We start from the raw sequence: 27,757 nt of genomic DNA, 5'->3' as shown, positions 1-27,757 counted from the left end.
TTAAAACCACACTTAAAATTGATAGTGCTAGAGGGCAAGATGTCTTTGCCAACTGCTTTTATCATCCTGTTTGTTTACAATAATCCACAAATGGTTGCAAGAAAGCAATTACTTACACTCTTGAAATGGTACATTTGCTTGGTCTGACACAGCCTGAGGCATGAAAGTGTACTTACTCTGATGTTGTGTTGTGTTGTTTGTTTTTTAATATAATCATTGAAACATTGATCAGCAATGCCAGTTTTGTCTACAATGATGGTATTCACAATACCCAGTTTGAAAATGACATACAACGCAAAAACTAAACTATGGTTAAGTTTTTGTTTAGATATAGAAAAGTCTGGCATATCAGCTCAGCCGCCTACAAACTGTGCTCCCCGAAGCAAATTATTTAATTCCTTTGGGATTCAGCTTTTCTCTCTGTACATTAGGAATAATAATGATGACTATCACAGCAAAGTGTTCTCCAGATCAAACAAGTTAGCTAGCAGTGCAATAAGTACCTGGTAATATGTGATCAATAAATCAATTCTCTGTATCTCTCCTTCATTGCTTTATGAATGCATGTCAGCAAATTAAGCATCTTCTGAAGCATTTCAATAATTAAAAACTAAAACGAGTTACCAAAATAAAGGAATACAATGAAAGTCATTTCTCCAGTCTCTGGGAGGCTGTGTCAAGATTTTTTTTCAATTATAGTTTTTTGCTAATCTACAAAGTTCAGAAATTCTCTATGGGATCTCCCAGCCATAGTATGGATCAGTGAGGCTCCACTTAATTGAAAAACTGGATTTAATAAGGAAACAATAGTTATTGTGCCTTCAAAGAGACCATTTTCCATGCTAATTTATTCTCCAATGTGTTTTTTGTGTAAAAAGAATGTATAAGCCTATTTTTTATACCGCTGTAGTAATTCTTGGAGGGCACATTTTTCAACATGCTTTATGATCCCCTTAGTTGATGTGTCTTTACATATTTATTCATGTTTAAACAATTATTGTGTGCATGTCTGTGAGTGAGAAAAACTGATCTTAACAAACTCCACAGAGAAATAAAGTGTTCTCATTGTACTGAAATTGTCTAACAAAGACATTATTAAACATCCATTCCCAGACAGTAGAAAATTAATGCCCAGACCAAACTTTGGGCTCTTGCTTGCTGCCTTTACCTCCTACTCTCCAGACTAGTATGGCCACATGCCCCCACAGACAGACTTGTTGGGAATCAGAAGACAAAATGATAAATTGGTATCCAGAATGACAAACCTGACTGACTCAGAATTAAACTCACAATATGACACTTTACTAGCTGGTATCTGGCTTTCTTGTAGGCTTGGGTTGCCCTTTTCCCTGCCTGGAGCTGAGATTCCTACCTGATTCTGTATCTGGCATCTTCCTTTGAAACTACTCAGTGCTATATCTCACTGCCAGTAAATTTTTCCAGTGTCAGTTTTGCCCACCCCAAATTCTGATCTGACTTTGGATAAATGCCCACCCCTGTGGGTGCCTGTCCTTTCTTATGGCCATATTCATTCATTCCTCTCCCTTCCACTGCACCCACAGATCTCTGAGACACTCCTGCCTTCTCCCTCCACTTCTTGGTCCTCTGTTTGCTTCTCTCTCCTCTCCTGATTTCCCACTTTCCATTTTACTTGTAATTTTATTCTCTCCTGGTTAAAATCTCTTCAGGCTTAAGCGCTTTAAAGCCCTCTACTGAGAAGGATAAAGAAGGAAATAATTTTCTGAAGCAAATTGAGTGGTTAAGACAATCATGGCAACCAAGATAAAAAGAGGGAGAAGTTTCTTGCTAATATGTACAGATTTGTTGATGTGTGGATCATTCAGCAAGCTCCACCCCTACCCCAGGCTAGGTCTTTTGATATCATCTGATATGAAATCACTATAATGTGAGGCCATTATTTGTTGTATTGGATCAGTTGTGAGCTCACTGCTGGCAGGAATTCTGAATTATTCATTTCTGTGTCTTTAGGCATTGATGTCTTACTCAGAAGAGAATCCTAAGAAATGTTTGCTGATTCCAAAATGAATACCCTGGTTCTTTCAACTTTTATTGAAATTAGGAAGAAATAAGAAGACCCAAATAGTTGTTATGGACTGGGGAAGGTCTAAAATGGGGAGGTAATATGTATAACGCTTTATTCCTCAAGAGTTTCCAGCAATTAATGTGTGCACAACAACAAAAAAAGCATCATGTGTGCATTCTGTTAAGCATTTTTGTGTTGTAAATTCCTGATATCTTTGAAACCGCAATTATTAAGGGACTCAAATGATCATGTAGACTGATGATTGTCTTTCCAGCTTGGACATCTAGTCCTGTCCTACAATTTAAAATGTATTTCAAGTATTCAACATAATCTGCAACTATCAGTTGTTCAATGAAATGTACAGAAACCACATACTTCCTTTACTGGAAATAAAGGCAAAGAATCTCTTCAGGTAAGAATCAGTCTAATAAAACAGGATGAAAGCTACGTCAGCATAGATGCCCCTTACAGTCTTTTATTCTTCCCACTAAATTCTCCTATTGGGAGATCCAAATAACATCTCCCAGATTTGATATCCATGGGCAAGACTTTGGGAAAGTATTAGATATAGATCCTTACCTGTGGTGCTGAGAGATTTGGAGGTTCATGACTATCCCATAGGACAAATTCAAAAGAATCTTCAAAGATTTCTCCACCAAAGTGACGATAGTAAATGATGCCATTAAATAGATCCCTCTGAAGGAAGCCAGGGACAGGATAGCCTATTGGGTCCACAAAACACATACACTTTTGTAAGTATCTGCCAGATGTTGGGGTATAACAATACTGGATTTATCTCCAAATATCTTCTCTGCCTAGCAGTTTGTGTGGTCCCAGGGAATATTCATTAAATGCTTTGTCAAGGTGTGTCAATTAAAAAAAGCCAAAAATTAAACTTATTTAGAAAAATTAGCATAAGAAAAAATATTTTCAAGAAATAGTCATAACACTGACTACTTGATCCCTATTTTGCCAAACTTCTGTTCTACCTACTTCCAAGAAGGAGCTAAATATCTATCCTATCATCTTGTTTTACAGATTTAATTTTTCTTAACGTAACAGTTACTTCAAGATTCAGCTGTAGAACTTTCTACATGTACATCCTTGGAAAGATAACTACTCTTAAATCTCAGGCTCTGCATTTACAAAACTGGAATAATAATTTTAAAAAAAGATATTCATCATAGCACAGATTCTGACACAAAGGATTTTGACTGCCCAGAACTTACCTATCTGGCCCGGACCTGGCTTTTTCATGATCTCTCCAGCCTGCGGAGGTTTTGTGATATTAAAGAAGATATAGTCATCACTAGAGTCCATGTCTGAAGCTCTTAGCATGGATCCCTGAATCAGTATGGTCTGCCCCTCCTCCAATTCAATCACAACATTGGTTATGAGGAATGGGGGACTGTCATCTTTGGGCAATATATTGATGGGAAACTTATGGCGGATGCTGTGATGGCCATCAAATATTCTGAAGACCACAAAATCTTTAGTGGAGTCACTGTCATCATGATGATAGCGAATAACTCCAGCCTGAAGGTCAGCCACAGTGAAGAGAAATCCTTTACCCCCTGTTGGAGAGAGCAGAGAGCTGATTGAAAAGGGAGGTGTGGAGGTGACAGCTATAGAAAAAGCTAGAGCCCTACAGAAGAGGGTATTGAGGAAAAGATGTGGCCAATACTTCCCTTGGCGGACAAAACAAGTGTTGGTTAAGTGGGCTCTGGACACTCACAGATGTGGTCATGAGTACCTGCTGTAACACTACCCAGTGCAGACTTGTGCTGAGTATTTATTTGAGTGCCATTTATAGAACAGGATTAATAATACCCACCTCATAATTCCTGATAAGAATGAGGGAATTTAAACAACAGTAAACTGTAATAAATATTATCTATTCTTCAACTCATTACTATCATCCCACATGGCAGAACTTCTCAGAGGAACAATCTTAAATCAGTAGCATCAGCACCATCTGGGAAATGAAAGTTCTTAGATCCAGAATTTCTGAATCAGAAATGCTGGAGTTGGAACCCATTAATCTGTGTTTTATCAAGTTCTCCAGGAGAGTCTAATGCATGCTAAAGTTTGAGAATTACTAGTTTATAGATCAAGAGCTAGAACTGTGGTTTCAAATGATCTAGGTTCAAATCCCATCTCTGCCTCTTTCTATATTTTAGAACAGTCAATTTCTGTACATTTCCAGTTACTCGTTTGTAAAATAGGTATAAAAAACAGAATCTCACTACAGAAAACTGATATAAAGATAAATTACATAGAATACATTGCATCTGACACAAAGTAAATGCTTAATAAATATAAGTACTATTTTCTACCATCTCTGAACCCAGGCCACCATTGCATGATGGGCTACCGCTTTCCATTTCCGCAGTATTGATTAGCATCGCTTCACTCTCCAACTATTGCCCAACAGCCACTTACTGCTTTTTTCTCAGTAACAGAATCATAGATGAAACCATTTTAAAATACTGAGGTTACCAGACTCTGTGGGGTAGTTTATAAGTTGGCACTGAGGGATAGTTTATAAATTGGCAGGTGATATAAATGCAAGTCATTGTATCAGGCTCCAGGAAAAGTTGTTAAAGAGAGTCCATTTAAATGGCATAACTTCATTTTCCTTTCTTTCTTCCGTCCTTGAATGCAGACCTGAAGCCTGGAAGTGTAAGCGCCATCTTGTGACTACTGGTGGAGCAGAAAGAGCTGCTGGCCTTACAGATTGGATCGGAATGCCTACCCCCAGGCAATTGTCCAGTTAGGAAAATGATGAATTTTTAAGACAATGTAATTGGCTTTCCTTTGCATGGAGGTGAATTGCCTACCTTAACTACTATGCCCAGACTTAAGCTGGCCTCCAATTGTCCTGGGATTAGGTAAACAAATTTACCATGAACTTAGCTTTTTATTTTTAATTGCAGAATTCCCTAATCACAAATGTTGACAAATAAGAACTCTCTGATTTATAGTTAGGCAAACTAACACAATGGAATTGAGTTAAATCCTCTGAGTTCACTACAAGGAATGTAAAATAATTTTATTATCATAAAATATGAATATTATTTTTATTAGGGCCATTACCTTGTTAACTACTATCCTTATAATTGCAAATCCATTTCTTTAAAACTGTTACTAATCAAATAATTTTTACTAAAGTATTAAGAAACAGAAGTGCTTCTGTTTTTCAATATATTTCTCTGAAGTAGAGAAATGAGAGAAAAATATTTTCACTCCCAACTGGGATAAAATCATCAGTTAAGGAGGATATTTAAAAGGAGCCCAACATGCATCCAGAAAACAAGACTGAGATTTAAATCATGAGTTAAACATAAGGTATCCTCTTCAGCCACTGATGGAAGCATCCTAACAAATTCTCAACCTCGAAAGATCTCCACACTTTCTGATATGACAATTTACTTAGAAATGGGGCTCTAGAGATGCTATACATATCTTATTAAATATAAATTGTTTTTGAGAAAACACTCCTTAGATGCTTTTCGAGATTACAAAGATTGATCATTCACCTCCTAGTGTAAGCCGTCCATGCTGCAAGCCATCCACGGTAACTAACTGGACAGCACGAATATTATCATTGTCAACAATCTGGAAGTGTTCCCAAGTGATGGGTCGAGACTGTCCCTCCAGCAGATTCAGACCTAAAGAGAAAATAGAAAAGTGTTCTGGAAAATTCTATTACAGGCCAACTTGACTAATGTAAGACAAGATACATGAATTTTCACTCAAATTTTATTTTCAAAAGCTTTTTAAGAAGCTGAAATTTAGTTTTTATTTTTAGCAATATTCTTACCTTTAGTAAAATTAACTACAATTCAATAACTGGTTCCTTATGATATATCCTTTAGAGGCATCATGGTGCCAGAAAATAAGTAATGAAGGAAAGAATAGATGTGCTGTTCAGTGTCCAATAGTTCAAAAATGCCCACAGTGTTTCAAGGCTACATCCAGGTATTTCAAGTAGGCAAAGAATTGGAAGTACTTTTACATATATACTGTGAGCTCAAAAGCAGCCCACAGGACAGAAAATGTAAAGTGGTTAAATATGCAAATACAAGCAATGATGCCCTGGGAGTTTTTAATGGTGTGAGACACAAAGCTTCTGACATTTTGCAATGAAGCCTATATTTTAGTTTAGCATCTAATAAGGAAGGGACTTTTGTAACCAAAGTGATTAAAAGAATCGTAAAACAGATCTGCGCTGTTTAAATAACGGAGTTGATAGAACTAAGACAGTGGAGCCAGTGAATGCTCGCTCCCCTTCAATCTGTCCAGTCTCCCTTGCCTCCCCAGCCTCCACCATTAGTCTCTCTCTTGCTGCAGTGGCCCCATGAGGGTTCCTACAGTCCTCACAATTGCAAAACCCTGGCTGCCACCATTACTGCAGCTGCTCATCTGGGTAGTTACTTCCACTGCTCTCCTGGGCAAGAGTCGTTTGGGCATCACCTCCTTGTGACCCTGGCCAGCACCTACCCCATGGGACTCAGGAAGTCTGGTCAGCAGCTGCTAAGAGGGGTCAAGTAACACCACCTGGATTTGTGGGGAGCTGCATCAGTGAGGCAAGCTGACCAAGGTGAGGTGGGAGATGGGAAGGAGCTGACAGATGTTCACCCTTTCCGCACCCCAGCTGACTCCTCCCACACATAGTGATTCCATCTCATCCTGGACATTTCAGCACTACAGAGCTTACGTTCTTCAGTCCACGGCATCTACTTCCTTCCTGACTTCCCTTCCCCTCCCCCCACTCTTGCTGTCAGTGTAGGGTTAGCACATACAATGCACTTCAGGGTCTTTTTGCTGGGGAACCTGGGCTAAGACATATAATACGTGGAAAACAGAAGAAAGAATGGGGAAAGGGGACAGTGATGGAGAAGGAGGAGACAGGCAGGGGGTGGGGAGGGAGGCGGCCATAGCAGCAACAGTGGGAGGGGAGAGGGCAATAAGAGAATGAGGACTAGGGCCTTCCCGGTGGATCAGTGGGTTGAGTGCCACACTGTGAAGCTGTCCACAGCCTCTACAGCGTGGGTTTGATTTCCAGCCTGCAAGGGAGATACCCTCATGGCACAGCAGACCTTTCCTGTCTCGCCCACTGCTCCCCTCAGCAGTATTTTCGGTCCTTCTATCTGTTCTGCTCCCCGCTGTGTCTCTGGTGAATCCTCTAACTTTCCTGCCCCTCTAGCCTTTACCCCAGCTCTTGTATATAAATAAATAAATCTTAAAAAAAAAGAATGAGGGCCAGCACATATAAAGACTCTGAACTGGCAATAAGGGTATTCTAACTAAAAGGCTTCAACACAGAGAAGGCATCAAGGCACACAGTAGAGCAAGCAAGAAGACTGGAAGTATATCTACAAAATACTATCAGTGGTCATGTCTTCGTGGTAGAGAAATAAACAAATTATTCATTATGATTTCACTTATTTATTCATGACTATTCTATTTTACCTATTTTTCAGGTTGTCAATGATGAACATCTATTCAGCTGAAAATGAGGTAAAATTCATTTTTAAAAGGATCCCAATATCCAAAGCAGCCAAACCGGATGCAGAGCTGTCTCCATAAGCCTGAGGTTCACAGCTCACACACACACACACACACACACACACACACACACACACACACACACGTAGATATTAAGTCTCTAAACACAAGCAATAATTGACTTAACATGTGACCACTATTAAAATTTGGGTTACCAAGTCCTTAATTTCTCTCCTTATCCTGCTAACGGAGGTAGAGAGGGACATAGAGTGTCCAAAGAATATATCAAGTCTGTTCACCTGACATCCTCATCTATACTAAAACCCATATTTAAATGCATCTGCCTGAGTACATGCGTCCATGTGCAAGACACAGACACACACACACACACACACACACACACACGAGGTGTCATCTGATGATTCAAGCCATACGCAGGTAATTTCCCCTCAACAGAATATGGCACCCACCATCTGTATGCATGCGTTTGCATGCTACCAATAGACATACTGGAAAGCAAAAATACTTAAAACTCCACGTTAACAGCTTACCTAAATACATACACTTCATTATAAGTTTACTCAGAAATGAGAGGCAGTGTAAAGCCTTTATTTTTTAAAAAGTCACTTTAGCCCATATATGTGAATTTTGGTTTCCATACAAATCAATTTAAAAATAAGAAATGAATTAAAATCTACACCTTCCTTTAATTTGTCTGAATAATCATTGAATTTGGAAACTTTTCTCTCACAATCCAACCTAAGATCAATATCACAAATAGTCACTTTTTGCCTCAGTTGGGTGAAATGTATCCTTCTGGCTTACCTCCTGAAGAGGAAAGAATTTGACTTCATAACATGGGAATCACGGATTTAAATTTCTCACTCTGGGCCCTCCCTGGTGGCACAAGGGGTTAAGACGCGGCCTATGGGGCTGTTCATGCAGCCGCTGCAGTAAGAGTTCGATCCCTGGCCAGGGAGATACCCACATGGCGCAGCAGACCTCTCCTGTTGTGCCCACTGCTCCCCTCAGCAGTGCATTTCAGTCAATCTGCTTGTTCTATTCCCCGCTCTGTCTCTGGTGAATCCTCTCACCCCCTGCACCTCTGGCCTGTACCCCAGTACTTGTATGCATAAATAAATAAATCTTTATAAATAAATAAATAGATAAATAAATAAATAAATTTCTCGCACTGTCACTAGGAAAAGAAAACAATCCAACTATTTGATGACTTTAACTTGTCTGGGTTTCAGCTGCATTTTGTGTGGAATGGGAATACAATGACCTTGCTTTCCTGACCCATATAGTTTCTCGTGTTTCCCTCAAGGTGATGTTGCTGGACCCCTGTGTGGTCGGGAGCGTCACCTGTGTTCCAGGACACCCGAGGGGCATCTGTATCAGCTGTTCTGATGGAGATGTGGACTGTGATAGGTGCGCTCCTTTCAAAGAAGAAGTCATACACCTCCAGCTCCACCTGGAAACAAACAGTTGCATAAGAACCACAGATGGACAAGGTATTATATAAAATACTGTAACTTCTGGGGTATATAAGGCAAAAACACATTCAGGTTTCTGGTGCTGCCTGATCTCCTTTTTGACAAGCTGATCTAACTTTTTTTCAGGCTCCAGATCTTCCTTAGCTTTACAATATTTTCTAATTTTCATCTCTATAAAAGAATTTCTTAACCTGAAAAGAGCATCCCTGCATTTGCTCAGGAGACTATGTCAGTCTAATATCAGACCACTCAGGCCTCTCTCAAAGATAAAGCATCCTGAGTAGTGGTTCTCAGCTGGGGATGATTTTGTTCTCCCAGGGACAAAAGGAAGTATCTGGGACATTTTTGGTGAGGAAGGGAATACTCTTGGCATCTAGTAGGTAGAGACCAAGATGCTACTCACAGAACAGACCCCAAGAGAAAGAATTGTCCATCTTAAATGTCAATGGTGCTGCTCTTCAGATAGTTTTTGAGGCAATTATCCCACTGGATATATTTTTAACTATCTAGATTTACTGGTCCCCATGAAATCCATAGCTAGTAGGTGGGGCTCCATGATATGTTTTGAGCCTTATTACATGTTATGGATGTATGCTAGCAGGTGTTGACAGAGAAGGATGAGGTTTGATGCAGAAATAGAAGGCGCACTGCCTGCTTCTGTGTGGTCTGAGAAGATAAGCAAAACAACCAAACAGCAATATATCAGCAAATAGTACATAACAAAAGAAACAGATTCAAGAGCACCAACATAACAGGCAAAAAATGAAACTACAAGGAGGCAGGGAATGTCTTTCTGGAGGTGTAACATAAATATTTATTAGGTTGAGTCATACGCAACTGGATATTATGTACTCCCTATGGAAATTTTTTCTCAAATAAATGCCTTATAAAATGAGTTGTAATTTTATTATTATTTCAAGTTGAAATTGCAAGTCCAAAGGAAAGGACGGCCTTAGCTTTGGAGCCCAGGGAATGCTCAGCTACTTTCAGGAGCACTGCCCTGTCCCACCCCAGGTGGGCACCACCCCAGGCAGCCAAATGAACACAGTTTTATAGAAGCCAGGGCTTCTAGCCTCTACCATCTGAAAATCACATTATCCCCAATGAGAAAATTGAATGTTACCATCTCACAAAATAATCACACATTTGGACAGCTTCTGCTTTAAGATTACATTATGCAATGCCAGAAAATACACCCAAGCAGCAGCCAGAGCAGCAGTGCTTTATTTGTGAACTTGACATAAATCTGGAAGTCCCGTGAGAAATTACTTCAAAATATGGAAAGAATGAGAGAGGTGAGGGCAAAATTGCCATATACGCATATAACTATTATGAAATGAAGAAAAGCAAAGCAAAGAGCAAAGCAAAGCATTTATAGTCTGGATTCTTTTGTGTGCCCTTGAGGCCTAATGCTGAAAAAGCCTAAATTAAATGGAGGACAATTTGGTAACCCCAGGGACACTTAATAAACCTGAACTAAGTCTGTATCAATCTGTTCATTTAAATTTTCCATCCTGTTTGAATCAACTTGCTGGTAGGTCTTTAAGTATGTGAAGGGTTATTATGCACAAGTCTGTAACCAGCTGTTCTCCACTCCCACTGAATACAAAAAGAAAGGTTGAAACTGCAGCAGAAAGGATTCAAGTTAGACCAAAAGAGAACTTTCCTGATGTGGTGACTGATAGTGAAATTATTGGGTTGTTGGAAAAGTCAGAATGTATTTTTTCTATGTTTTTCAAGCAAAAATGCATCACGTCTTTTCCGACAACCCAATAGTTACTAAAAGGGGGCCTGCGTCACTATTTTTTTAAAGATTTATTTATTTATACAAGAACTGGGGTACAGTTCAGATGTGCGGGAGGATGAGAGGATTCACCAGAGACAGAGCAGGGAACAAAACAGGCAGACTGACTGAAATACACCGCTGAGGGGAGCAACGGGCAAGACAGGAGAGGTCTGCCGTACCATGTGGGTAGCTCCCTGGCCAGCCGGGATTGAACCCGCACTGCAGAGGCTGCAGACAGCTTCACAGCGCTGCACTCAACCGCCTGAGCCACCGGAGATGCCCTGAGTCAATATTATTAATGAAAATTAAGGAACCCAGTGAAAAGCTCACACAAACCAAAAAGAATGAGAATTTTAATGAAACTGTAAACAACGTCGATTTCTAATTCAATGGTCTATATGATGCAGGAAGGCTGGTGCGAACACCAGAGTCCTCAAACTGGTAATCCCTGGCAAAGTGTGGCCCAAAGAAATATTTTGTAGGTGTCACAAAATGTTTTAATTTTTTTATAGGTTTCTGTATTAAAAAATTGAATTGAGGCTACCAGAAGGGGAGGTGGAGGGTGAGAGTAAATAAGAAGGGGGCACAATGGGCTATGGTGAGGACTATGGGTGCCTTGGGGGTGGGCGCGGTGTAATAACAAAACCTGAAGGGGATGGTCATTACACCTCTGAAACATATACTGGTTATAGCCAGTGTTACCCCAATAAAAAATATATATAGGATTACTGATTTAAAAAGAAGCTTTTTTACATTTTCTTGTTTGAACTTTAATTTATTCTGCCTCTTGTGTTTTCAATGGCCTGCTAACCTGAAAAAAAAAATTGCCTGCCTTTCAAGATCTGGGTTAATTTTTTCACTGGCTGTGAAATTCTTCTTGTTTGTTATTTTAATTAAAATATAACATAAGTAGGTAAAGGTGCTCCAAAAATTAATGTGTTGCTTAAACTATTTATGCAGAAGGAAGGGAGGAGGGAAGGAAGCAGGGAAAGGAGGAAGTTTAGTTTATAGTTCGAATTTAAAGTAAAAAATAAATAAAAATTGAAATTTTTTTATGGAAAATACATAGATTATCCAAGTCTCTTGACAGTGGAGTACAGGAGCAACACCAGATGACTCTATATTCTTACAAGCCTTTAATCAATGAAGGTGGCCCAAAGGACCAGCTCTTTCTTTGGACCACCTTCTCCTTCCAAGGGGTTTGCTTATTTGTGTCACCTGTTTGGCTCCCCATGGCACTAGAGTCAGCATCCTGATTTACAGTGACTGACTAGCTTCAGGGGTAACGAATATACAAACTATCCTGAAAGCTAAGCAAGTGGCCTCTTAAGTAAGTCTGTGAATACCAAGTAGGCTAGAAGCTTTGCCTCTTCCTTCTTACCTCGTAATGTCTCCTCTCAGAGTGGCTGCTGTTTGGTGGCTGGTAGGCAATCTGCATGTCACTTAGATCTTGCCAGGTGAATGAGGAGACTGGTCTGGTGTGATCCAACAAGTGAGTCACGTAACCCTGGAGCGGGGGTTTGGTGATGTTGAACACCAACAGGGGCTTGGGGGTCTCATCCACTTCACAGTCCAGAACTGAGGTCGTCAACGAGGTCAGGATAAACTGATCCACTTCCAGAATAAACATGGCCATGAACGCAGCCCTTGGAATCTGATTAGTAATGCCAGCTCTGATGTAAACAGGCAACCACGCGCTTTCTGACTTTTGAAGGCAAAATAAAATATGAAAGGGGAAATAGTATATGAATGAAGCTATCACATACAGGGTTAACAGCATGATGATTAACATAAAGCCACAGCCTAGATAGTGTACCTGCGGTGATTTGAAATCTGGTTGCATATTAGAAGCATCTTGGGAGTTTTTAATTCATATTAAAGCCAAGCTCTACCTCCAGAGGTTCTAATTTAATTGTTTCAAGGAGGGGACCACAAAACTGGTATTTTTAAAGCTCTTTAGTGGCTCATATGCAGCCAGAGCTCAGAAGAGACACCAATTTTGGCATCAAAAGTAATGTGCTTAGGATTCTACCTCCAACATTTATGATTAGTGTAGCCTTCTACACCAACCATAACTTCTACACCAAGTTATTTAACTCCAAGTCTCCCTTTCCCCATATATAAATCAGAAAACCTAGACAGCAAATAATGAGATAGTAAAAGTCACGCACTTAGCAGTGTCACTGCCAATCTCCTCTGGTCACCCTACTTCTGTCTTTTAAAGAGGCAAGGGGAAAGATGAAGAAAAATGTATTTATCACTGAATACTCATACAGCAGAAAGATGGCTGCACAGCTGTCTAGTAAGTTAAGACCATGGTTCTCTCCTCAAATGAGAGAGCTGTGAGGATGATATTCTCATGATGAGGGTCTCCAGAGATAGCATGAACTTGCGCCATGAGATCTGAAATCTCAATGAGTGCTGCAGGCAAAAAGAATGCTCATAGTTACAGATGCAGGTCATCATATTATTGAATGTATTTAAGAGGACCATGCTCAATTATCAGAGTCACATTGGTTCAATACTGCTGAACATTGGACTAGGAGTTATATCTGTATATAACAGAAAGTTTAAAAAATAGAATTGTTCTTGGTCCATTCTCAAATGGACCAAGAAAAGAGACAGCAGATTTCAAAGTGAATGAGAATCATAAATTATGAAGCAAATGTCTAGAAACAGTTCCAGACTCTAGAACCCTCTAGCCCACTCTAGGAATATAAGAGAGTTGAGAGAGGTAAAGAAAAGAGACTTGTTGGAAAGAAGTCCTGTATTGTGCTGAGTTACAACCCTAATCCTCCATCCCCAATACCACACACCTCCATGAAGCAGAAAAGCTGGGGCAATGTTACACCCCATGTCTGAGTATCAGGGGAGAAGTTTCCAAGTTGAGACCAGCCTTAAAATGTTTTTCATAGGTGATTCACATGGAGGACTGATGCTGTTCTTATACCCAAGAAGACTAAGCAACCAGACAGAAGCCCAAGGTGGCTATGTGGGTATCAGCCTATAACTCTTGTTTGTGGCAGCAAAAAAACATAGATGTTTGCCTCTAGATATGGGCTAAGAGGGACAGAGGGTTCATTGGGGGTCATCCTGCACCCTAATCTTTAGGGTGCATCCTTGAGAGGCCAAAGAATCCCAGCAGCAAGAAGCTGGAGGTGGAAATCATATCCTGCAAACTACAGGAGGAATCACAAGTAACCACTCAAGCTAGAAACTCATCCTCCCAAGAAGAGAGCTCTGCGGGTGAGAGCCCTCTATGATTTAAGTTCTCCTGAGGAACCAGGAAATTGCCCCAGAGACAAAGATGGGGCTTGAAACATCTGCCAGACTCAGAGAGCATGAAGTCTTATTCCATCAGTGCCTGATCAAATCAGACGTACCCCCTTAATGATCCCCCAAACTACCAAGCCTCTAGTCTGGAAGTTCAGAAACTAGCCAATAAATCTCAGAAGAGACAAGTACAGAGATGAACACTTCCCTTCCCACTGCTGGTTATGAAGACAAATGAAGGATATGTTGAGACATGCCAGGGTTTAGAGGACCCATTCTTCACATGCCAATGAGAAAAGTTATTTGAAGATACATCATTTGAAAATTCAAGAATTGGGATATCATGATATAAGAGCACTGGAGCTGGACAATAAACCTAGTTAAGCCTAGAGTGAAGCCCAAACAGGGATGTTATTTTAAGGATGTTTTAAAAAATGGATACAAGTGTCAGAAGAAATTATGTGAAGCAAAAGATGATAAAAGAAACAATTAGGTATTAAAATCATGTGCTAGAACTAAAACTGCATAAGGGGTGGGCAATTGCCAAGAGAAAGGATAAATGGGCTCAACCCTCATTTAAGAAGAGTCAAAAGACCTCATGTCATTTTGTGTCTTTAAATATTGAGAATAGATGTTAAAGAATTTTTTAAATCCTAATCAAATCCTAATCAAACATAAAGTGGACAAAAAAGTCTCAAATAAGTAAAGGCAAAGAAAACATAAGCCATAATGCAAGTCATTTATTTAAATTAGCAAGCAGCAGAAAGCAAAATGATAGATAAAAATCCACGTATCCATTATTACAAAAATATAACTTGTATTCCCTGTTCAAGACAAATTTCTGAAATTAATATCCAATTATGTATGCCTGACAGTAGAGGTACTCAAAATAAAAATACACACAGATTAAAAGTAAAAGGATGATCCAAGGTTATCATGTAAGGAAGGATGCATTAACAGCCATATTCATTTCAAAGAAAGATGAATTCAAGGCAAGAAGCATTAGAAAGAACCAATGAGAAAAATTATTCTCATTGGCATGGATGCAGTTGATATTGATGAACGATACAAGACAAGGATTGTTGTAAGCATCATTATATTTAATATTATTCTGGTCAAACCAGTGGAGAATAGAATAGAAATAAGAGGAATGATTACTGAAAAAGAGAGGACAAAATTATTATCATCAGTGCAAGATATAATTATGGTCTTTAAGAGGAAAAGAAATGAAAAATTCTTAGAATAATTGAATTCAAGAAAGAAGCCACATAAAAGAAAATTATACCAAAAAATAGCTTTCTTATTATCAGCTGTAGCAATGAGAAGATATAATGGAGGGGAAAGAGTTTATTCACAATAATTTTACAGAAACAAACTGTCTAGGACTGGACTTAATAATTGCTCCAGCCACATGAAGAAAACTGCAAACTTTCCAGAAACATATCAAAGATCATTTGCCTAGATGACATGAGATGCCTCATTTCTGGATAAGACTCCATATGGTAAATGTTCTAATACTTCAATTATTCCCAAAATAATTTATAGCTTTAATCCAATCGTGATATAAATGACTTGATTATTTATCTGGAACTAAATATAGGTGAGAATAGAGAAGAAAGTTTTGAAAAGGATTGAGGAAGAAAAACTGGCTTGTAAAATACTAAAGTATAATACACAGATCTATTATATTTAAAGTAACATGGTACTGGCATAAGAACAAGGAGACAAATCTAAGGAACAAAAAAGTTAGCCTTGAAATAATATACATAATAGCTTCCTATATAATAGAAGAATCATGAAAAATCAATGGGAAATAGATTATTCAGCAAATGGTGTTGAAAATGTGACTTCTTGGGGTAAAAAAAACTGTTCTGTATATTTCACAATATAATAAAATTTATTTCAAGTGAATTTGCAAGGCAAATATTAATGAGAAAACCTTAAAATGTAGCAGAAATTATGGGTTTCTAGTCAAGCCACTTGATAAGGATGGGTTAGCATAAAAATAAAATAAAGAGGCAAAATGCTAATGTAGCACAAATTCAATAGCATAAGACAAAACCAACTCTGATGTGCATATCTTCCCACAATGTGCATATGTGTAGGTATTTTAAAATGGTAGTCATATAGCATATAGCTTTGGGGCTTTATATATCTGTGTTTTTAAAAAATATTTTTTACAGTGAGCACATGATTTTCTAATCATAAAATAATGTCATGCCAAATGACTGTGGAATAGGTTAATTCTAAATAAAACAAGATCATTGAAAGGGTGAACATTCAACAAAATTAAGATTTAAAATATAAACAAATAAAGCCCTAATGCAATACAAAGAGAGGAAAAAGAGGAGAAATCAGTCAGGAAGAAAAATGGCTGCAATTTCACTTATTGAGCTAAGAAATCATTAGGAAACCTCGAGTTTCAGTCTGGGCTCAGCCATGAACAGCTTTATTCCCATGGGCAGGCTATGTGATTTCCTTGGTCATCACTATAAAATAAGTTACTGGGACTAAACCAACCACTTCCAAATTTGTTGATGATCAATCTTTTTTTGGGTAGCTCTTTAACTTGCAAAATATGCATAATTCTTACTATATGTGAGGTTTTATGGCAAGTGCCTTATAAGTGTTATCTCATTCAATCTAAATTGTACTAAGAAGCAGGTGCTATCACACCCCATTTTAAGATTTTCAAAAATGAGATATAAAGTCCAAAGTCACACAACTAACGTTTGAAATCTTCCAACCTGGGCCCAGTGTTCATACTCTTAATTATTCATATTAAATTCAAATTCATCCTTTGGAGGATCCCTAAGTAATTTATCCGGTCAATTTGACCAGCCTCAATTTTTTTTTCCAAATCCAATTCTAAGAGTCTATAATTTTATGGCTTATTCCTTATCATTGCTTTGCAATTCTTTGGGATAATAACACTCAATATTTGCATCTCTTAAGAAAAACCCAATGAAAAGTCAGGTTGTGAAAGATGGAGGTCATGCACAAATGTAACCTTGGATCACCTTAGAGCAGTACAAAATCTGAGCTATTTCAGCAGGTACAGTCACCCTGGCTTCCCAAATAAGCCAGATACAGAGTACATGAATAAGCAGAGCAGTATGTTAAATATTTCATGTAAATTGATTCCATTTTCTGCCATTATCTCAAAGTGAAGAGATCAAGAGGAGGAAGCGACAGGAGAACTTGAAAGATCAGAAATTGAAGGAGTGCTCTGGGGACCTGCCTCTTGGTGGCCCAGCCCTTCATCTCAAAGTCTAGAAGGGTGAAAATGATACAATCTACTATATCAATAAAAGTGAGATTGGTTCCTCTTCCTCCCATTTTCCATCAGCCTCTCTCACAGAGTGAACATATGGACTCTGATATTCTCTAACAGGTGAAAAGAGCTTCAAATAAAGTAGGGGGAAATGAAGCATGAAGGAAAGATGAAAATCAAATGGCAAGACAAAGAAAACAGGAAAAAGGATTTTTCCAAAGTTGACTGAGTCATGATACACCTAGACAAGAGCTAGTGGAAGGAAATTATTTATTGATCTACACAAAAGTTAATGTTTTAGGCATTTACTGATAAAATAACCAAGTCCACAGTTCCAATGAGTTACTGGGCAGTTCTACCCATGACTGCACTGAAGCTCCCCCTGGCATGACAGAAAGCCTGGGCACCCCCAGAGTACTGGCTGTCTTGCTGGGATCATCTGGAGACACACACATAACCCAAGCTCTACCTTGTATATGATTTTACTTCTGCTATCTGTGAGGTCCAGTCGGATGGAGATATAGTCAACATTGGGAGAAGGAGGACTCATATGTTGATAGCGAAGCCCCATCAGCAGGAACTCCTCACAGCTCACTTTGAGACTTCCTATTTTCCTCAGTCCCAGGGCACAGCTTCCACCTGGACACTTCAATTCTGTCCCCAATTCTGCAATGTACAGTGTTGAATTAAGATAGTAGTCATTTGAACATAACAAGTTCATATAAAATTAACAACCTATCTTTTCTCCCATAGAGAATACTCTCACTCATGAATACCTATTTGTAGCCTCTAGTCATTCATTGGGTGAATCATGATTATTATGAAAGCTTATCCTTTCCTTTACTGAAAATAAAACCTGACCATTTGTCTCATCAGGTCCTTACTCACAAAAAGAAACAATGAGAGGAAAATAAAATGTGTTTTCTGCAGTATGAATTTTTCTCAAAAGATTGAACATGGATCTGCCATGCAACACAGCAATTCTACTCGTAGGTATCTGCCCAAAGAATACAAAAACAGTAATTTGAAGGGAAACAAACACACACTTATGTTCATTGCAGCACTATTTACCACAGCCAAACTATGGAAACAACCTAAATGCCCAAATACAGATGGGTGGATCAGGAAGATACGGTTCATATATACACAATGGAATGCCACTCAACTATCAAAAATTATAAACTCTTGTCATTTTCAGTAAAATGGATGGAGCTGGAGAGGATTTTGCTAAGTGAAATAAGTTAGAGGGAAAAAGACATAGACCAAATGGTGTCACTTATATGTGGAATACAGAGAGACCAGACAAAGGGTCAGATAGGGCCTCCCCAGTGACGCAGTGGTTGAGGGCTGGGCTGCGAAGCTGCCCACAGCCTCTGCAGCACCGGTTTGATCCCCAGCCGCCAGCGAGGGTCCCAGGTGTGCAGACCTCTCCTGCCGCCTGCTGCTCCCCTCAGCAGCGTATTTCGTCAGTCTGCCTGTTCTGTTCCCCACTCTGGCTCTGTTGAATTCTCTCACTCTCCTGCACTTCTGACTGTACCCAGTGCTTGTATAAATAAATAAATAAATCTTTTAAAAAAAAACAAAAACAAAGGGCCAGATAAAGCCAAACTAAGTGAACCCTAGAAAGCTGACTGTAGAGCTGAGGCTGCAAGCGGGGAAGGGTGAGAACTAGGTAAAGAGGGGGCATAATGAACAACGGTTGTGGATTACAGGTATCTTAGCAGCGGACGGTATGGCTAACAATACCTGAGAGGAAGAGCCTATGCTTCTAATATACAAACTGATGTAAACTAAAATTACTGCAAAAAAAAATGAAACAAAATGTGTTATCTTGTTCCTAAATATCTGTTTACATCCAAGCCAGTGCCTCCCTGGAAGCGTTGTACAGTCCAGCTCCTGTCTTCCTTTACAGCTTCCACTTCTATGGCTCAATAGTGCAATCTCTGCTAGACTATAGTCACTGAAATTCTCTTTCCATTTTGCTGATCACACCCTAAAATTCTAAATGTCTTTCCTGATCCACTTCACCTTTTTACTGAAACTTCCCATAAACATTCTTTGGCCACCAGCACCAATCTGCTCTCTCCCATGGAAAACCATACATGTCTCTCCAATAGTTATCTTGTCTCTAACCAACTGTATTTTTTACTCCTGTGGGATCTATGATACATACAGGCCACTTAATTTTCAAGTGGCATTTATATATTTCCCTGATATACAAATGGGTATTCTACTTCATGATCAGATGGCTATGAAGACTGAATGACATGATTTACATATAAACATGTCTTTAGTTATAAACTACTGTCCAGATTTCAAGTTATTAGTATGAATATGATAATCACTATATTTCTTGGTCTTCTCATCGTGCCCAGAATGCTATTATACATATAAGAGGTACCCAAGACATACTGATAGAATGATTAATAGAAAGAACATTACCGATCAACTTCCTGATGTAAACCATGGCTGCTGCCCATCAACTCTACCTCAAACCTGCTCACAATCTAAAATCATGTAATAAACACACCAACTATTCTTACAACTGCTGCCATAGCTACTATTACTAATAACAGCTGACACTTGCTATGAAGAACACTGTGTTGAGCACTTGTGTGGGTATTCTCACTCACTCCATATTCACACCACTCTGTGGAGATGGAACAACTATCTCTTCACCCATTTTACAGAGGCTTAAGTAACTTGTCTAAAATCACACAGGAAATAACAAGCAGAGGCAGTTTTCAAACCCAGGTCTTTATGCTTCCGAGTCCATACTCTTAACCATTAAGCTGCATTTTTCAATCAACTACAAGTTACACTATGTAAAACTCTCTGCCATAGTGCAAGATGACCATTTTTGTCAGTTTTAGTAAATTCCAGGTAAGTATTAAAATATGTCATACGAGGCTCAGGAAAAAAACTATGTGGCTGATCTCCACGAGGTTCTTCTGGCCGAGGCTCCACCAGAACCATCTGGCCATGAGCTGGCAGCCGAGTTCCCACAGGGTCCAGCCTGACTGTGCATTCCAGGCTGGCTGTCCTATCATAATCAAATCTGAGCAGGTTCTTATCAATGGTGCGGGACAGGCCATAGAATTCAGACACCTCCAGTACATTGTTACTCATACGAATGATGTTACAGTCTGGTTCCAGGAGGTAGACCCGCAGGATAAAGTTTTCTATGAAGGTGTCTGTCTCAGTAAATCTGTGGGAGAGAACAGAGCAAAGGTGATATTTATTGGTACTCAGGTACTTCTGATATATATGCACATGCTGGCTTACAGTGTGAAGTTTGACCTTCACAAAATTTGTACATTGAGCAGAGTGTGGATTTTACTTTATACACTAAACCCAAGCTCTCTGTTCTTTTCCTTTCTAATCTGACATCCCCTTTTTCTACCTCTCCATTGACCTTTCTTTCAACATCTTTCGGAAATCCATCCTCCATACCTAAGTTTAATGACTGTAAGCTACATGTCTCACATCTAGCACATCTGCAATTTCAATATTAAATTTGTATAATTTATGGATCAAGTTTTAATTCAGGAGTAAAAGGATAAACAGCATGGCCTTTTGCTCTTTATAAACACCACTATCTGAGCAGTCATTGAGTATCCAGGTTAGTGCTTGGCATATAAAAGTTACTCAGTGATGTTACTTCCATTCCCTGAGCAACTACATCCTCAGCATATACGTACAGACTAAATGGAGAATCATCAGTCATTTGCAAAGAGAAAATTAGTGAGAGATGGATATGCAGTTCCTTTTATTATAGCTCAGATATATGCTAAACTCTCCACTCCAGTTAATCCCATTTTACAGATGAAGAAACTGAAGCATAGAGAGGTCAAGGAGCTTGACAAAGGGGCTGAAGAGAAGGTAAGAGGGGGAATAAATATGTTCTATGATTTCTGACTCCAACTTCTCAGAATCTTTTATTTTTTAAAATATTTATTTATGCATATAAGAACTGGGGTACAGGCAGAGGTGTGGGGGGTGAGAGGATTTACCAGAGTCAGAGTGGGGAACAGAACAGGCAGATTGACTGAAATACACTGCTGAGGGGAGCAGTGGGCAAGTCAGGAGAGGTCTGCTGTGCCATGTGGGTAGCTCCCTAGCTGGGTGGGCATTGAACTCGTGCTGCAGTGGCTGTGGATAGCTTCATAGGTTGTTTCTTAACCCCTTGCGGAGCCAGGGAGGCCCAGAATTTTTTATTTTAAATGTTCTCAAGACCAAGAAAAACAATAGCTCCTCTAACTCTGTCCTTGAATGTGCTTCATGCCTTAGAAACTCAAGGAAGAAATGGAAGCAACCAGAATTCATCACAGCCCTTCCAGAAAACTCTCTGAAGTTAGTTTGTTTTTTAATTTTAAAAATATCATATGCCTCTGCAAACTGGTTGTATAGCTTCCCAAGGAATCCTCAGGTACCATTTCATGTTCCAAGCACACTATCTTGTCATGCTTCTTTTTTGGCAACTGTCTTTCTGCACCACACCAATTACCCATCAATTGCATCAGACTATGGATATCAAGAGTCCACGCATTCTCATCTTGTATTTCCTATGCCCACATAGGGTCTTGACCTATAGAGTAAGTGATCACAAGAATGATTATGATTCACTGTTCCAATGTCTTTTACAAATCTCTTTTGTATTCGTCTAGTACTTATGAGAAATTCACAGAGGTATGTTAGCCAAATATTCCTAAGAACAGTAAAATCAAGTAAGAAAAAAAAATCTTATCTAGGGCCTCCCTAATAGTGCAAGGGGTTAAGTCTCAGCACTCTGAATCTTTGGCAGCCACTGTACATGAGTTCAATTCCTGGCCAGGGAGCTGACCCACATGGTGCAGCAGACCTCTTCTGTCTCACCCGCTGCTCCCCTGAGCAATGTACTTTGATCAGTCTATCTATTCTCCCCAATCTGTCTCTGGTGAATTCACTCCCACCCCACCTCTGGCCTATACCCCAGCTCTTGTATCCATAAATAAATAAATATTTTAAAAAACCTATCTAAAGTTTTATTCTACCTACACTGAATTCCCATTTGCTTTTATAAAGTGAGCAATACCACAATCATGTGCTTAGTTTTCAAATTAACTTTTTATTGAGATATAATTAATCATAAAACTTAACTTCTTAAAGTATTTAATAAATAGCCTTTAGTACATCCGTAAGGTTGTGAAACCACAACTATCTATTATTTTCATACTTCAAAAAAGAATGCACACCCATCAGCAGTCACTCCCTTTTCATCCTACCCCTAACTCCAGCAGCTTTTTGCCTTAATGGACTTGCCTTTTCTGGATATCACACGCAAATGAAATCATACGATGTGACCTTTTGTGTCTGGCTTCTTTTAATTAGCACAATGGTGTGAAGATTTATTCATATTTTAGCAAATATCGGTACTCCATTGACTTTCATGGCTGAATAATATTCCATAGTATGTATATGCCACTGTTGAACTGCATTCGTCAGCTCAACTATGTGGCTAGTCAGTAATGCTGCAATGAGCATTTGCGTACAAGTATTTGTGAACTTGGATTTTACTTCTCTTACACATAAATCTAGGAGTAGAACTGCTTCATCATATGATCATTCTGTGCTTAGCTTTATAGTCAAGTTGAGGATATTTTTATTATTTAAGATTTTAAAATATGACACTATACTTCCTGTTATGATGAAGCTAAAAATCAAAAAGAACTTCATTCAATATTGGAATGTATTTTTCTCCTAATTCTCCTTAGGAATTTCTAGTGTGTAATTTTTATTTCCCATCATAAGTGGGGGTGTAAATCCCCAGAGATATAAGAACACTAAAGAAAACAGCATAGCTAATTTGCTACAGAAAAGCTCCAAGGAAGAGGCTATAAACAGATAACTGACAATCGACTGCAATTCTTGCCTCACCCCTCACACCTCCAATTTTTACTGATTGCTTTCTCGTTTGGAATCTAGGAACTCCCTTCATGGAAATATCTATTCAGGGAAAGGTCCAAAGAAGTCCACGGGATGGTTGTCTGGCAAAGAATAGATGATGGTCCTGTTCTGCTTACCTGTAAAGTCTAAGTTTCACAGTGTCTTCATCGAGAATTGGGCAACCATTGTGAACATACTTTACTTCATTGGGAAGGAAATGGCAGTCAAATACCTAGTTTACATGAAAAAATGGATAAATATCTGTGAGAAAATGAGTGCATAATTTAATTTTTCCAGCAATAGAGCACTGCCTGCAGAAATTATGATCTATTAGTATTTGTGTGCCTCTGCGTCTGTGTGTGTGTGTGTGTGTGTGTGTGTGTTTTAACTGCCAACACCTCTCTCCACTCCGATGGTCATACACCATCTGATTATATAGTTGTACCTTGCTTGGAGACTATCTAAATTAAGAAAATCCAAACAAATAAAGGACTATCTCTCTAAATGAATGTATTTTACAGTCTATAATGCATTTAAAATATGGTCCCAGGGCCTCCCCTGGTGGCACAGGGGTTGAGCACTGGGCTGCGAAACTGCCCACAGCCTCTGCAGTGCTGGTTCAATCCCCGGCCACCAGCGAGGGTCCCACATGGTGCAACAGACCTCTCCTGCCGCGCTCGCTGCTTCCCTCAGCAGTATATTTTGTCAGTCTGCCTGTTCTGTTCCCCGCTCTGGCTCTAGTGAATTCTCTCATCCTCCTGTGCTTCTGACTGTACCCAGTGCTTGTATAAATAAATAAATGAACCTTAAAAATAAAATAAAATAAAATATGGTCCCATTTACCAAAATATTATTTACACACACTCTCAAGGGTTCATAGCAACTATTAGACAGATCTACCTCTGTGTGTGCATGAAAAGTTGTGTATTATCCTCCAAACACACTGTATTAGTTCTGTTCATGTTTTTCTTCTCCTTTCATGTCTTTCTTTTCCAAATACAATTTTTTTGTTCAAAAGTAAAGCCACTGATTATGGGCACCATCAGAGTCAAATATGAGCAACAGTTCCTTTTCATATTGCCAAAGATTGCTTTTACTAATTACATAACAGCAAAGATGACTGACGAGAGACAAATAGAAATCTAAAGACAATTTCCTCTCTTCAAATAAAATTATAATTAATTGTTTCATCTTACTCAGAACTGTGAAGAAGAATGCTGTTATATTTTGAGAATCTTAGTTTTTAGAAGAAGAACTTTCTCTTTCACCCACACCATGACCTCCATTCTGTCCAATCTGACTTGATAGATTTCTGAGAAACATCCTTGAGGTAGTCACACGTGGTCACTATTGAGTTCATAGTATTTAGCCATACCTTTTTACAAAATCTCCAAATATTTTCAGACAACACGATCCTCTCTGTGATGACTTTATCACGAATACAAATGATCTTTTCCCATAGACATTGCTGGTTCCCTTTTGTAATTGACAACAAGGAAGAAAATAAAGGAAAGACCCTCCCCATATCATTGACAAATAGTCACGGTAATAAAGAGACAATCTGCTTTGTTAAAAGAAACATCTGTTTTATGTTTCCTAATATGTTTTCCTTTTATAAAAGGCGACAACCATAATTGTCCATAAATTCACTAACTAAAACAAAAGAGAGCTAAATCCTTTTCTAATTACTGTCTAGCTTTGTTTTTTTCCACTTCAACTGCTTTTCAATTACAATTTATAATTAAATTGTCACACATTCCTAACTCATTACTCACTTTAATGACAGTAAACTGGTTAAAACTGGAGATATTTTCTTCCCACTGTATATTCTATTGAAAAGGGCAAGCTCAGAGCTAAACTGGGGAACTTTTCCACCTGTAAATTTCTTGCTCTGAGACAGGTGTGGGAAGCACTGTGTGGACATCTCTTGTCCTAAAACATGAGAAAACATATTGCCCTCAACCTTATCTAATTGACTACATCAAGAGGGTTATCTAAACAGAAGGTACTGGTGTGCGCCGACTGAAATCCCTCTCCAAATATCCAATAGGAAAATGAACCTGTTGGTCCTAAGACAAACTTCAGTAATGAAATGAAAACACTAATTGAACAGATGTTAAACAAAACATTTTCTGTGCAAATCACATGAAACTGTTCATTACACAGCAGGGTGTTGTTAATACAGTTGTCTTGCTAGAAATGGGTTCACATAAGCCTTGCTTTCAACTTACTATTAAGCTCTATTAAAGAATAATGTTTAAGCTGTGTGTGTGTGTGTGTGAGAGTTTGCACCCATGCATGATATGTTTAATTTCAAAAACTCCATAAAAAATAAGTTTCTAGGAAAGGTTAAATAAGCCTGAATTAAAAATTCCAAAAAGGTAGACTTTACTTGGGAATCTTGTCTTTGCTTAAATTATTATAATAAAAAGTAGGAAGATCACCTGGCAGTTTGATAAGCAAAGTTTTCCAGATTTATAGATTTCTTTGTGAAACAAAATTCTAATATTTGACCATAAGGTGATAAAACTCCACAATTTAATGGACTTCTTTTCCATAGGCTAAATTTCAGAAGACATAAATCCAATATCTACTTTAGAGAACATATATTTATTTGTGGTATCAGATTTACCTCTGGAAATACCCTAGCAGTCCAGACAAAATCAACCAGGCAAGTCATTTCTTTTCCACATTGTCTTTCTAGCAATTCAATTTTTCCTTAAAATCCACAGAAGTTGGAGATGTAGAAGATTTGGAGATCTATTATAACCCATGATCCTTGCGATCAAAAGATTTTTACCCAGGCTTAGTCAGTCAGATCCCTTTCTCTTTGTAAATGTCTTAATGCCGATCAAATGATGAGGACATTCAAACATCATTAAAAATGTATAATGGAGATAATTTCATTGATCCCAGAGAAAGCACTATATATATTTAGCACTCACAAGTTATTTGGAATGGGAAAAGGATACCCCTCAGATTGTCTTAAGTACCAGGACATCCTTCCCAAATTGTTTTCTAAGGGAGAATCTGGTGAAGAAGGGGGCTTTGTTTTGCTTAGTAGAGAATGCATGCTTGGGGCCAGAGCTAAATACAGCTGCACAGGTTGCTCCAGGGTGCTCCCAGGAGGAAATTTCATTCCTCTTTCCCCATGAAATAGTCTCACTTTTAAATACATGTTGAACATTTTTTAAAATACATGTTGATTTGAAGGGGAACTAAATGAGAAAAATACATCCAGTCCTTACAAAGTACAGCATATGCGCCCCCATCCCCAACCTAAACTGGGACCCAAGTCCTCTAAGATCAGGATCCTCTCTTGCTCTTCCTAAAACTCCCAGGATTTGCTTTTGACTCCTTTCCCTGTGGGTGGCTCTTCATGGCCTGCTTTGGGAATTATCAATGTCACCTATTCATTCCACTTAATATATCTGGGCTCCAGGTACATGTGTGCTAATCCTGACTGATAGATGCTAAATATACCTCCACATTGTAAGTTATGTTGGAAAAAAGTCTAGAGTTATGGGTTTCAATTACCAAACACTTGGAATATAACATCTCAAGAACTGGGGCTATTATTCTCTAATGTCTTTCTGAAACCCTGCTGATTCTGGACTGACAACAGAAAATGTCATAGGAAACTAGAAGGTGACATCTGGTGACTTTTACCACAGGAATATTCCCAAAGTGGGAGCACCTTCTATAGAATTCTGATGTGTTTCAGAATTAGACCCTCAAAGTGTCATGAATAGGTTATCTAGAAAGGTCAGTTTTAGCTAGCATCTATCTCAATCTCTTAGTTCATCTCTACAACATCAAGGCCACTTTTGAATAACCTCATGGACTATGTGGAATTTTTTTTAGCCAAATGGAGAAAGAAATTAATGTTCATAGTTCAGCAATGGGGATGGTATATTTTTCCAGAAGCAGCATCCAGCATTGAATATTCTCAGAATTGTTTGCATTGGGGAGAACTTTAAGCCACAGCAGAAACAAGTAATAAAACCAAAAGCAATTTCTATTATGTGAGGAGATAAACTCCTACTTTAGTCAAATATATTAAGTGATAATACAGATTTTTTTAAACCCAATATATTAGAAGACAATTCTTCACCTTACAAAGGGAGTGAGCATAGCATACCCCATAATTGACAAGGTCTCTGAATTTTGATTAAAGAAAAAAATGTTATCAATATTTTGGAAGAAGATTATTTAAAGTAAACTATCTCGATACCTATTTTCCACACTTCTCAGTCTCCAATCTCTCTCACCCTCTTAATAGATCTAAAATGAAAAGTGTGTAATTTTTTTATATTATGCCCTTTCCTGAATGATTAGCTGCTCTATAAAGTCAAGCAGAGGGTATGATTTATAAGAGTTCTCATCCATAAAAGAGGATAAATTGGAAAGACATTGATTTGACATCTTATAAATAAAAAATAATCCAT

At 38.6% G+C, this 27,757-nt stretch overlaps 1 protein-coding gene across 1 annotated transcript in view; it reads right to left on the bottom strand.

The window, feature by feature from the left end:
• Positions 1 to 27,757, bottom strand: part of LOC311173668 (FRAS1-related extracellular matrix protein 1-like) — a gene marked incomplete at both ends in the record, with an annotated part of 65,922 nt that overhangs the window by 37,567 nt on the left and 598 nt on the right. Inside the window, 8 exons of the mRNA XM_084237769.1 lie at positions 2,624 to 2,766; positions 3,274 to 3,618; positions 5,584 to 5,715; positions 8,921 to 9,029; positions 12,219 to 12,542; positions 17,854 to 18,038; positions 20,240 to 20,592; positions 23,447 to 23,541. Of these exons, the coding sequence (XP_084093895.1) occupies positions 2,624 to 2,766; positions 3,274 to 3,618; positions 5,584 to 5,715; positions 8,921 to 9,029; positions 12,219 to 12,542; positions 17,854 to 18,038; positions 20,240 to 20,592; positions 23,447 to 23,541 (1,686 nt within the window). The remainder of the gene's footprint in view (positions 1 to 2,623; positions 2,767 to 3,273; positions 3,619 to 5,583; positions 5,716 to 8,920; positions 9,030 to 12,218; positions 12,543 to 17,853; positions 18,039 to 20,239; positions 20,593 to 23,446; positions 23,542 to 27,757) is intronic.

Source organism: Talpa europaea (genome assembly GCF_964194135.1).
Source record: "Talpa europaea genome assembly, chromosome: 7".
In the NCBI taxonomy this organism is placed as follows: domain Eukaryota; kingdom Metazoa; phylum Chordata; class Mammalia; order Eulipotyphla; family Talpidae; genus Talpa; species Talpa europaea.
Note: the sequence above shows the minus strand (reverse complement) of the source record. Positions and strands in the feature narration are given on the sequence as shown.